The 12882-nt window shown below is 43.2% G+C and overlaps 1 protein-coding gene across 1 annotated transcript; it reads left to right on the forward strand.

Moving 5' to 3' along the window:
- The first annotated feature begins 2734 nt into the window (after positions 1-2734).
- LOC117269297 (beta-1,3-galactosyl-O-glycosyl-glycoprotein beta-1,6-N-acetylglucosaminyltransferase 4-like) lies at positions 2735-8233 on the forward strand. The gene is made up of 3 exons (XM_033646232.2): positions 2735-2965; positions 3084-3145; positions 4984-8233. The coding sequence occupies exon 3, from the start codon at positions 4985-4987 to the stop codon at positions 6287-6289; it is 1305 nt and encodes a 434-aa protein (XP_033502123.1). The 5' UTR covers positions 2735-2965; positions 3084-3145; position 4984; the 3' UTR covers positions 6290-8233.
- Positions 8234-12882: the final 4649 nt, after the last annotated feature.

Genomic DNA, 12882 nt, shown 5'->3' on the forward strand with positions numbered 1-12882 from the left:
CTCAACAACAAACACATGTGGTTGGGTTTAGGAAAAACGACCAGGGTTTGGCTTTAGAATCGTACGGGACACAAACACCATTCTCTCAGGTGAAAGTTGGTGGTTGTTGGACCCATCTACCACCCCTCCCGCCCACTCCAGTTGGACTTTTGCCGCCTTAACTTTCGTCCTTGTCCTGCTGCGTTTCCCCCTGACGCCACCAGGTGCTGGTAAACTATAATGACAACCGGCCACGTATCATGCTGACTTAAAGGATGCCTTTTTTGACACCGCAAGTCACTGCCCAAGCGCTGGATTTCGACGACTTTGGAGTGAGACCAGGCTCAATATTCAGTGATTATTTGTACATGAAGTTACATGCATCATAATATAATAATATCTATCCCTTCACTGTTTCATCCGCCGCTTCACAACCTTACATTTGGCAGTGCTGAGAACAAAACGCTGAATGGTGGAATCTAAAACTAAGCTTCTAATAACAGCGTCTGTAAAACAGCAGCTAAACACCTTCACACAGGAAGCAGAGAAAGACAAGGCAGTCATCATAAATCATTAAGGGTATAAACTGCCACAACACTAATATATGACTTAATTATACCTCCTGTTTTATCTTAACAATGTTAGCATCTACTTCGTCTGTTTCTTTCCTGGTTCCTCACCTGTTGAGTTTGTGTTAGGATTCCTTCAGTGTTCTTTGTTCAGGAGGTTTTTATCAGGAGCTGAATTATCCACAGAGTCACTTCCTCTCCAAAACAAACACACCTGGTGATTAACACGAGTAAAAACACTGAATAAACCAGTTTCATGTTACAAATCTGGATTTCTCTGATGTTGGCGTGTTGGAGACAAGCTGCTACAAACACCTGCTAATCTGTGCTCACCTTTTTTCTCTGATAACTTGAGATCCACTCAATCAGGAGGTTTTTACCAAGAACTGAATTATCCACAGAGGTCTCCATCTCTTCACAACAAATGGACGAATGAAGTGATTAAAACTTGTGAAAACACTTAATAGAGCAGTTTCATGTTGTAAAAAAATCTGTGTTTTTCGCCCCGGTCTCACCCCAGTGACTGACTGTGTCAGTGACTTCTGGCATCAGACACAGCTGACAAAAGCTGTCCTTTCACGTCCGCATGATACGCAGCTGGTCGCCATTATTGTTTAACAGCGCTTGTCTGCATCAGGGGGAAACGTGTTGGGACAATAACGAAAGTTAAGGCAGCAGAAGTCCGAGTAGAGTGGGTGGGTCCAGCAGCCACCGACTTTCACCAGGGAGGCCGGTGTTCGCTTTCCGTAAGAGTGTAAAGCCAAACCCTGTTCTTTTTTCCTAAGCCCAACCACGTGCCTGTTGGCAAAAGGTAACTACGTGCGTTTGTTGTTGAGGGAAAGAAATGTCACTTCACAGTGTTGTACCGACATAGTGCTTTTATTTTGAAAGAGACTGTATGCAAACTGTACATTTCCGGGGAAAATTGAAGACGATACATGTAACAGGCTGAAGTTGACACGGTGTCCCAGAACGTCAACAACCAACACACCCAGGGTACCTTGGACGTCGTATCTGGACGTGGAAAGTCCATGACCAAACGTTGATATGTGACGAGGTCGGAGTGAGAATGTGTTGGTTTCCAAAACTGCCCGTTGCGAAGGGGCTGCTAACTACAGTGGCAGAACCAGCCTTTGGTTTGTCTGTTCTGGGCTACTGTAGAAACATGGCAGTGCAACACACACACACGCACTCGCACACACAGTTTAAAAGAATTAAAATAAAGCAAACATCAGGGGAAAATGATCCAAAGATATAATGCTAACAGTCAAATTTGCACACACTATGTTCTTTTGTTTATTTCTCATTACCTTTTTTTTCTTTCGTTTGTAATAAATGCAATAAATTCAATAATTAATAATTATGGTGGTGGGGGCACCAGGGGAAGCTTGCCTTGGGGCCCCAATGTGCCAGGTCCAGCCCTGTACTGTTGTGTTACTGAAGTCTTTTTGTACAGTGCACTCTTTGTATTGGCACTCCTTTCATTTTTATTGCAACTGCTGCACTGCAATTTACCTCGTGATTAGTAAGGTTATATTTTATCACAGGCTACCTCTCTGAGCTGACCTTTGGAGCCAGAAGAACCTGTTTAACCCCGTGATTCACCTCCCCTGCCTTCATTCCTGTTCATTTTAAATGCCACTTAGGTCAAATATTTTAGCTGATTTCTTTTTAAAAATGTGTTATTGATGATTAATGCCTTTCTGTTTACACACCCAGCACAATGAATGGGTGAAGACATCTCCTCCGTATCACTAGATCAGTAGGTTTTGCCTCCTCCTCATCCTCAGAGGCCCAGTCTCACCTGACTGACTGACTGACTGCATTTCCACAGGCACAAAAAGATTCTTGAGATTCTCTGAGCTTCAGTGTCACAGTTTGCTTTAACCTTTACAGTCCTCTCTGTCTTCCTTTAGTGAGTTCAGGTGACTCCAGCCACGAGGTTTCCATTCATCCTCTTTAATCAGATGCGATGTCTGTTTAGGAGTATGTGTAATTTACGCGCAGCTCTATTCGCGCTCTTTTATCCACTTTCACAATATGCTTCGTGTAATAACAGTCTTTGGTCAACATGGCTGGTGAGCTATCAAATACCAGACAACAGTTTTTACAGCTTTTATCGATAATTAGTGCAGTTAGCAGCTTCCCTGAGCCCCTCCCTCTTTCCGGGTTATTTGTGAGTGCGCAGCGCTGTCCCCTCCTGTACGACACACACAGACCTGCAGCAGGCTGACTCTCAGAGCGCTTCTTGATCCTCTCAATGTTCTGAATAACCATGTGGCACATTAAATCTCTTGACACGATTAATGGAGAGCGTGTTGAAGTTTTCAAACGATGTGGAGCCAGTGGTGCGTAAAGATTGGACATGACATGGCACGGAGGATAAACGTCCACTCTTCTTACCTCTCCTGACATCGGTAAGTTTCTTTTTTGCTCTTGAAACGATTCATTATTAAGAAGCTTTATTGTCTGAGCTGCAAACTCAAAAAACTGGTTCATGAAATCTGAATTTATCCTCGTTTTTACAACTTTCAGGGTGTGACTTGATGAAACGGGCTGTCGGCGTCTGGCGGACCGGTACCTGCTTATGGAGCAATGTGAGTATTTGATCATGATTGGCTACAGCAAGGCCGTAACCATGGAGACAACACTGGGGGGAGGCAACTCATTTCCTACTTTATTATATTATTTACTTATCAGAAGGAAGTACAGCTACACAGTATACAATATGAATATGAAATAAGACTTCACATATCTGACACATATAAGATAATAAAGACATTAAAGGTCCAGTGTGTAGGCGTTTGAGGACATGTTGGCAGAAATGGAATATAATAAAAAAAAAAGTATGTTTTCTTTAGTGCATCATCACCTTAAAATAAGAAAGGTTGTGTTTTCACAACACCTTCTCACACCGATCTCGTCACATATCAACGCTTGATCATGGACCTTCATCGTCCAGAGACGTCCAAGGTACCCTGGGTGTGTTGGTTGTTGACGTCCTGGGACACCGTGTCAACTTCAGCCTGTTACATGTATCGTCTTCTTTCAAAATACACTTCTGTTTTCACATGAAATTTCCAGTTTGCACACAGTCTCCTTCAAAATAAAAGCACTATGTCGGTACAACACCATACATTGATGTTTTTTTTCCTCCAACAACAAACACACGTGGTTACATTTAGGAAAAATGAACAGGGTTTGGCTAAAGAATCGTACGGGACGCCGACACCACTCTTTCGGGTGAAAGTTGGTGTTTGTTGGACTCATCCACCACCCCTCCCACTCACCCTAGTTTGACTTCATTGCCTCAACTTTTGATCTCATCCCGCGGGGTTTCCCCCTGATGCCACGAGCACTGTTAAACTAGAACGGTGACTGGGCGCATGTCACGCCGACATGTCTGACGCCACAACTCGCTGCCCAACTGACTTTGGAGTGAGACTGCTGGCTTCGTTTTCGTTACCTTAGAATGAGCTGTTTATATCTACATGGAGCGGGTCTTCATCTATGGAGATCACAATAATGCACTGCCTTGTTTCTACAGTAGCCCAGAGCAGACAAACCCAACACTGGCTCTAGATAGGGACATTTGCATGTTTTGCATCAGCCACTGCAGTGAGCAGCCCCTCTGCACCGAGCAACATCAGAAAAATCTTTTAACCTGACACTGATTTATTTAGTGTTTTTGCGGCTTAAATCACCTGGTGCATTTGTTTTGGAGAGGAAGAGACCTCTGCATATAATTCGGTTCCCAGTAAAAACCTCCTCAACATCTGGATCTTAAGTTATCAGAGAAAAAGGTGAGCACACATAAGCAGGCGCTGGGTCGGCAGCCAGTCTCTGAAATGCCAAACAGTGCAGGACAAACACTGATTTGTAACATGAAACTGTTTTATCTTTTTGAACCAGTTTAAAGTTCTCCTTTGTTTTGGAGAGGGAGAGACTACTGTTAATAATTTGGCTCCCAATAAAAAAACCTCCTGAATATCTTGATCAGAATTAAGGTGAGTACAAATTAAGTTATCAAAGAAAATAAGTGAGCACATATTTGCAGGTGCTTGTCCAGCAACCTGCCAAACAGTGTCAGGGAAACTGATTTGTAACATGTCCCGTGTTTTTACTGGTTTTAATCACCTGGTCTGATTGTTTTGGAGAGGAAGAGACCTCTGTGGATAATTCAGCAGTAATAATAGGCTGATAGCAGTTTGGTACATATCCTAATGATTGCACTGTTTGTCTCCCATAAAAAAGTGTTTGCCTCCTCCCTACCCCCCAGTGTTTGTTATAATTACTGCCTTAGGCTAGAGTACGCTTCAGTGAAATTAAAAAAAATCTTTCAGGTTTCAGTTTCTCACTTTAGGTGTTAGTGAATGCAAAGTCAAAGTTTCAGTATCTGCTTCCTCTCATCACACATTGTTTCCTCTCATCACAGAATGAATTTGAGATGGGCATTACTGAGACTAAGAAGAAAAGCCTTCATTTCTTCACTGCTGTCACTGCTGACTCTGTGTGTCCTGCTATTGCTCAGTGTCAAGTACAGATATGTCCCAGAGTCTGTATCTCCTACAGCAGCGTTACATGACATCCAGCTGTTTCACAAACACAGCATTAACTGTTTGGCTATATATGACATGGACCCAGTGGAGGTGGCCAAGTCGCTGATCATCAGACGGAAACACGTTGTGGAGGACAAGGATGAAAGTCTAGTTAACCTCACCTCAAACTGCTCATTATTCATCAAGTCCAGAGGTTACGATAACGTGTGTGAGTCAGTGGAGGAGAAAGCCTTTCCTCTTGCTTACTCGCTGGTTGTCCATAAATATGCGTGGATGGTAGAGCGGCTCATCAGAGCGGTGTACTCGCCCAGTAACATCTACTGTATCCACTACGATCAGAAGTCTTCAGCTCCGTTCATCTCAGCCATGGAGGGTTTGGCTCGCTGTTTGCCCAACGTCTTCATCGCCTCCAAGCGGGAGTCTGTCTTCTATGCTAGCATCAGCCGACTGAAAGCCGATCTCAACTGTCTGTCGGACCTTTTGGAGTCAGAGGTCAAATGGAAGTACGTCATCAACCTCTGTGGCCAAGATTTCCCCCTCAGGTCCAACATCGAGCTGGTGTCAGAACTTAAGAAGTTAAATGGAGCCAATATGCTGGAGACGAGCCGACCCAGTGAGCAAAAGAAGCAGAGGTTCAAGTTTCACTACGAGCTGAAGGACGCCAGCTTTGAATATCATAAACTGCCAGTGAAAACAGAGCAGTTAAAGACTCCACCGCCACACGGTATCGAAGTGTTCTCCGGTAATGCCTACTTTGTCTTGTCCCGGGACTTTGTTGTACACATGAACTCCTCAGTTGTGGTGAAGGATTTCTTGGCGTGGTCAGATGACACCTACTCTCCAGACGAACATTTCTGGGCCACACTTGTGCGACTGCCAGGTGTGCCTGGAGAGGTGCCCAGATCCCAGCCTGATATCACTGACCTGATGAGTAAGACCAGGCTGGTGAAGTGGCACTACCTGGAGGAGAAACTTTACCCAGCCTGCTCAGGGCAACATGTCCGCAGTGTTTGTATTTTTGGTGCAGCGGAAATGCGTTGGTTGCTCAACTACGGTCACTGGTTCGCCAATAAGTTCGATCCCAAAGTGGACCCCATTCTCATTCAGTGTCTTGAGGAGCAGCTGCAGGAAAGACAAAAGTTATTTCAATTAGCAGCAACTCACAACTGTCCAAAGGTTTGACCAAAAGCTACAGTATAATGTAGAGTAGCAATGACTTCAATTTTTGCCAGAAAGACAAAAAAAGACAATACTCCTACAGAGCTGTTTACATGGCTAATGGACATGAATACTCCACTTATATCCCCATGTACATGCAGCCGTGCATACTCTGGCCATTTTGTTTCTTTGCATCAAAATAGGATTTTCTCAAAGTTTTCCCTCCCTGGTGGACTTATTCGACTGTGTGCCTCCCTCTTACATTCCTTTAGCCACCTTCTTGAAAAGGTTGGCGTTGCGATATTTGCACATATACAAAAACCTGTCGATATCCAAGTCTTTCATAATGTTTAAAAGTAGATGTGTTTCTCCCTCCAACCAGAAACATGGGCGTTTTTTGGCATGCATCTCTACCCCGCCTTGCAAACTGTTGGCTAGTTGGTTTACGTACAACGCACAGAGCTGACCGTAAGGAGGCAACAGGTAGTGAGTCGCAACCTGTAGTAAAATACATGTCCAAAAAATGTTCTTAAATGCTGAATGGTATCGGCCTAAATCATGTAGGGATGTCAGCCAATAACCGTTAATTGGTTAACCGCTGAAAATATTTTTGACCGGTTACTCATGTCAGTCTGCTGGTTACCTTTACGTATTTTCTCATCAGCAGTGACACAGATGGAAGTCTGCACCTGGTTTATCGTCCACACAGGCTGCAGTGAGAGTCTCTCTCCATGGGATATTTTAAAAAAAAACAGCTTTGTGCATTTAGTCCTTCTCAGGCAAGCTCAGGGGTTTAGTGTTGCTGTAGCCCACAGGAACGACACTCCACGATATTTTGTATTTTGTTTTGTTTTGTATTGGAAGATCCACTCTTTGATAAAAGTGTACATCATCTAAGAGAGACAATAACTTCAACTCATGCATTGGGTAACATTACAAGTTAATGTTCCACCTTAAAACCCACCCCTTTCTGTGGGTGCGTTTGGTAATACTTTGATAATAGCTAAGTTAGTGGTTTGAAATGCAGTGTTAAAGCTCACTGAGTCAATGGAGCGCCACACTAAAGGAAGGGACATGCTAAATGATAGCCAGCTGTTGCGTCGCCGTGTCTCAGCCAAAAAGTTGCACATGAACACACCGCAAAGACCACAGCCGACAGCCAACCAGCACATACGTTCTGCGCCTGCATGAGAGGAAATCATTTCACTCAAGAAGACGGCGGTAGTCTGCATTTGTTATTGAAAAAGGGAAACTTGAAGACTGTCTTGATGCTAGTTAGCCAGTTAGCACATCAGCAGCGCAAATCAATGGTGAAAGAACAGAGCGAGTTTGCCGTGTGCCAGTGACCAAAAACACAAACCATCATGAAACATTTCTGCTAAAGAGCTTGGTGGCAAAAAAAAAACATTTTTTACCTTATATAACAAGTTTGTTTCAGCCTCACTTCCTCTGGACTTTAGTCGTTTGTTTACTTTCCTCACTTCTGTTTCTCTTCTTGTGCGCTGAGCTGAACTGACAGAGTGAGTTAATTTACTGACGGGCTCTGCCATTGCCGTCGCTGATTCAACATGCTGAGTCGGCCAAAAAAAAGCAGACGGGGGCTGATGAGGTCCCGCACAGACTGGGGCAACAGACGCTCACCAGTAGCCCAACATTGACCAATGGCCGACAGTCAGTTGGCGTGTCGTGGCCTTTACTGTGACATCATCATGTTCTGCATGAAACCCTTTTCTGGCCATTACGCAACATCATATCTCAGGAACAGAAGGAGAAGTATCTGGTGAAACTAATCTTGGGCATCCAACTTGAAACTGATTATATTGATGTTCTGCTTTTTTTGAATTTGATGTGTCATTGTCTTGGGTTTTTGGCAGTTATGAAAGGCATTTCAGTTTGTTGTTTTATAAACCTAATGATTAATTAATAATGAAAATAATCATTGAAACCTTAATAAACAAAACAACATGACATTGTGGAGATGGTTTCTTTCTTACTATAATCAGTGTAGCATTTTTTAAAAGCACTTTAAGAGCCAACATGAGTGTGGTGCTGGTATTTTGAATCATAAGGATCAGCTCACCAAATTTATTACAAAAGACATTCTCACTTATCTGTAGTGGTGTGTAGCCTCACATATGTTTGTTTTATTTGACCAGGTTTTAAGATAATTGTTTATCACGTCTCAACACCAAAATTCAGTGGAGGTGAATTTGTGCTAACAGCAATTACTTTTTTTTTATTTCATACTTTGTCCTTTTCAGCCCTCTAACCAGACTCAGAATGGTGACTCAGCACTTTTTGGGCATATGCGAACACTCCAAGAGAAGTCAGACCACTCTGAAGTGAACCTTGGGAGCTGGTCTGAGTTTGGTTCGCTTCAATGGTCACAGAACGCTCCAGGTTCATGTTGCTCTTTGCTGTTGTATGCAGCCCTCTAGCCTCTCTAACTCCGGCAGGATGCCGACATCCTCGCTCCTCCTCCTCCTCTGTTAAATGGTATCTCCCAGATGCACTACACCATCAAACCATGTGATGTTTGGTATTGCCGGATTCAGGAAGCTCTCGACTTTTCAAAAATAACATAATTTTTCTTTTATTTATTAAGTATTTCACACCAGAGCAGCCTAAACACACAAAGTCCAAAATCGCGATGAGTGGTGACAAGTCATGTCATGCCGTTTTTTGACGGGAAAAGTTAAAGGATTACTCGTGATCTTATGTGGAGCTGTTAGTGGGGACTTAGCTGGTTTATAGAAAGTAAGAGTCTCACTCCTACCACTATTTTTGGCTGAGATATATCGTCCAGAAAGTGGGATCATAACTTTCACGTTTCATATGGCTTTATTTGGTGATATTTTATGGTGTTTCTGTGTCATAAACAACATCAGCTATCACAATCACACCTGATTTCAATAAGGTACAATGTTTGAAGCTGGCTGAGTGTTGTTTGATCACTGATAGTACTGTTTTGAAGCCAAGTGACCGACTTGTCATTTGGAGCTCCGTCTGGATCTTTTCATGGAAAAAACACTGTAGAATGGTCATACTTTGTGCAATCTTCTTCAAATTTGAAACAAGTGTTCATTGATAGTGTGCCTACAGCCCCACAGTGTCATTTACCTGCTCAGATGAAGCCACAGACAGTTATTCATCCTGAAAAACATTTTTTATTTTATTTTAGGCAAAATCTTCAATTTTTAACTGACTTCAGAGGCCCATTACTCTGTCTCTGTATCACCTAGAGTGTTTCTGACACTTTCACAAGAAACTTCAGTGAGTTTTCTTTCTGGCAAGACCTCATGCATGCATGTAGTCAGAGCGGTTCAGAAGCTACAGTCATTTTAATTTGGGTATGTCATTTTAGGCGTTTTCGCTTCAAAATGGGGATGGAGGGCAAGAGGCTAGATCACATGCTGTTGACCTGGGACACTTGGAAAAAACAGATGAAACCATGTCGGCCTGTAATGCTTGCAAGGACGCAGGACGAGGAGTAGTTTGGTCCATGGAAGATACTGCACGTCTCCAGATGTGCAATGGAGAATACATCAAACTGCAACAGTCTACAGCACAGAAACACTGAGGGTTTCTTCCAATGTTAAGTTCATCTTAAAGCGAGGGGCTTCGTAACCTCACTACAGGGCCACATCAAAGTAAAAACAAGTCAACATATATTATATATAGGCTATAGTTTGAACAGAGAGAGGACTGAGGCCCCATCAGAGCTGAAGTTGACCAGAAAGAGAACTGAGTTCTCTTTCAAATGAACTGACAATGTGTTCACAGTCCCTTTTATGTTGGTCCACGTTTTGGTGCACTTCAAAATGACTGAGTTTGGTTGGTTTAAAAAGGACTAAATGTGAAAACACCCTAAATGAAGCTCTTTTATTCCAGACAGCTCACTGTGAACCAACGACTTTCATCTTGAAACTATGCTGATTGTATAGATCTTCTGTTCTGCTGTCGAGGGACAGGCGTTAATTCTTGGTTGTTGTTTTTTGTTTGTTTGTTTGTTTTTCTGTGCTTTGTGCACCACAAGCCAAGTCCCATCTAGTTCCATTATATTGGAGAGAAAGACATCTCTGCAGTCCGTATCTCCAACACCCAGCAACTCACACCAATACAATCCAGACTGATAAACTGTACCACAGGTAACAGGAAAAATGTGTAAAGGTGAACTGTCCCATTAAGATATATACAAATACTCTGTTCAGAATAATAACATGTGCCTAGTTTTTTAAATTACATCTACTCCTCTTGCACAGTCGATAAATGCAGCTAACATACAGCAAATGGTTTGTCAGTGCCAGGAAAGCGGAACATGTCAAGACCTCTTCCTGTGTGGCATTGATAAGTTTTATTAATAAAATAACTACTGGATGAAAACATTACCACCTTCCCGTTGACCTCTTATCATCTGTTGGCCTGTTGTGTTGAGCATTAAATTTCGAAGGCGAGTGCTTTTGCATGATGCACGGAAGGAAATGACATGACTTAAATGTAACATACTTTATCTGTGGTTTCACTACATGTGAAAGAAATGTCTCCCTTTTGAGGATTTCAGCGTATTATTGTAGTTTCATGAGCACTACGTTTGTACTTGTTTGTGAAGATCAGCGATGGAGAAGTAATATACAGAGCTGTTCAAAAGATTAAAGAAAAGTATAATTCAGACACCAAAAATAATATTTCAATTCATCTAGTTTTGGCCCCAAAATTAGTAGGATGAAATGATTCACACTTCCCTTTAATCGATGTCCCCACAGTGTTAAATGACAAGGGAAAATACTGTGTGAACTTGGAATGTGAACTTGTTTTCCAGTCCAAAACCACAACGCATGGTCAAACCACTGGCCTGTTCTCATTCCCAACTCAAATACCACTGCTCTGCAGTGATGTCAGTCTCAGACACTGACGCCAAAAGGCACCTCTCGTGGTAGTATGATATGCTGCCCGGCGGTGTCAGTTTGTAGTGCAGCTGCCAACGACATAACGTAATCCATCCATCCATTTTCAACCGTTTATCCAAAGCTGGGTTGCAGGCAAAGCAGCCCAGACGACCCTCTCTCCAGCAACACTTTCCAGCTCCTCCTGGGGGATCCTGAGGCGTTCAGATACATAGTCCCTCCAGTGTGTTCTGGGTCTGCCCCGGGGCCTCCTACCAGTAGGACATGCCAGGAATACCTCTAACGGGGGCGTCCAGGAGGATCCTGATCAGATGCCCAGACCACCTAATCTGACCCCTTTTGACACGAGGGAGCAGCGGCTCTACTCCGAGCTCCTCACTCTGTCTCTAAAGCTGAGCCAACCCACCCCACGGAGGAAACTCATGTCGGCCGCTTGTATCCACAATCTCATTCTTTCACTCATTTCCCATAGCTCATGACCATAGGTGAGGGTTGGGACGTTGGGACTACATAACATAAGGAGCTGGAAGCTCCCGATATCGCAGGTGGGTTGGATGGGTCCAACAAACCCCGGACTTTCACCCTGGAGCTCGCTCTTTGCTTCTCGTGTGAATGTTGAGCATAATCATGAATTTTTTTTCTAAACCTAACCACATGCTTTTGTTGCATGAGGAAATAAACATAAGTACAAGGTGTTTCACCAGCGTTGTACATGTATTTAAAAAATCTAACGAGCAGAAACTGCACATTTTGAATTTTAAAAAGACACGACGAATGTAACAAGCGTAAATTGACATGCTGTGCCAGAATGTCAGCAACAGATGCAGGAGGTAGCTACTTCAAATATTTGCTTTATTACAGCAACTAAATGCTTACAATAAATATGAGTAAGGGTCATAATAATCCGCTTGCACAGTCGTCCTATGGCTGATTTCGGGGGAACTGCCCATTGGTCCGACAGCCCATTGGTCTGACCATATTAAACCCATTGTTCTGAAAGTCTCGTTGTTCCGAAATCATCATGATGCCCTGTGGTTAAGGTCTGGTTAGGTTTAGGCACAAAAACCACTTGGTTAGGGTCAGGAAAAGATCATGGTGTGGGTTAAAATGAAAAAGAAAGTGACAAACACAAAAGCCGTGAGCCTGCTTCACCTCAGTCCTTTCCCAGCTGACCCAGAGCCGGTTGCAGCGCACCATCAAGGCAGAAATATGCCCGCCGGGAGCCGTTGAGCACCGCGGACCGTCGGACTAATGGGCTGTCGGACCAATGGGATGTCGGACCAATGGGCTGTCGGACCAATGACATGGACCCGATTTCAGTGATGGCGGCCTGGATATTCCTTGATCTGATTCCTACAGTGCTAACTCTACACAAAATCTTTGTTTCTATTGTGAAGTTTGAAGAAGAGCTTTGCTAAAGCAACACATTGCCTGTTTATTCCAGGTTGTTAGAGGCCTTACTGTGTACATGAATCCAATACACATTAAATAGTGTTTACTGTCACTTAACCACTGCTTTCCTGTTATTCAGACATCCAGCTCTGAGAAAAACTGCCTCTTCACACATGACTAAATTTGGCCTGAATCTACACCATCATTTGGCTGAAGTCCTGTCAGCATAATAAATTTATGTCATGCTCACACACAATAACACTAAAACAGGAACCAGTTCCTATTTCAATCTGCACACATTTTGCTGCTAAGCTTCCGGTT

Source organism: Epinephelus lanceolatus, chromosome 19 (assembly GCF_041903045.1).
Source record: "Epinephelus lanceolatus isolate andai-2023 chromosome 19, ASM4190304v1, whole genome shotgun sequence".
Lineage (NCBI taxonomy): Eukaryota > Metazoa > Chordata > Actinopteri > Perciformes > Serranidae > Epinephelus > Epinephelus lanceolatus.

Bases quoted from the DNA above. Each gene is read 5' to 3' on its own strand.
- LOC117269297 (XM_033646232.2), top strand. From the start codon at position 4,985: ATGAATTTGAGATGGGCATTACTGAGACTAAGAAGAAAAGCCTTCATT.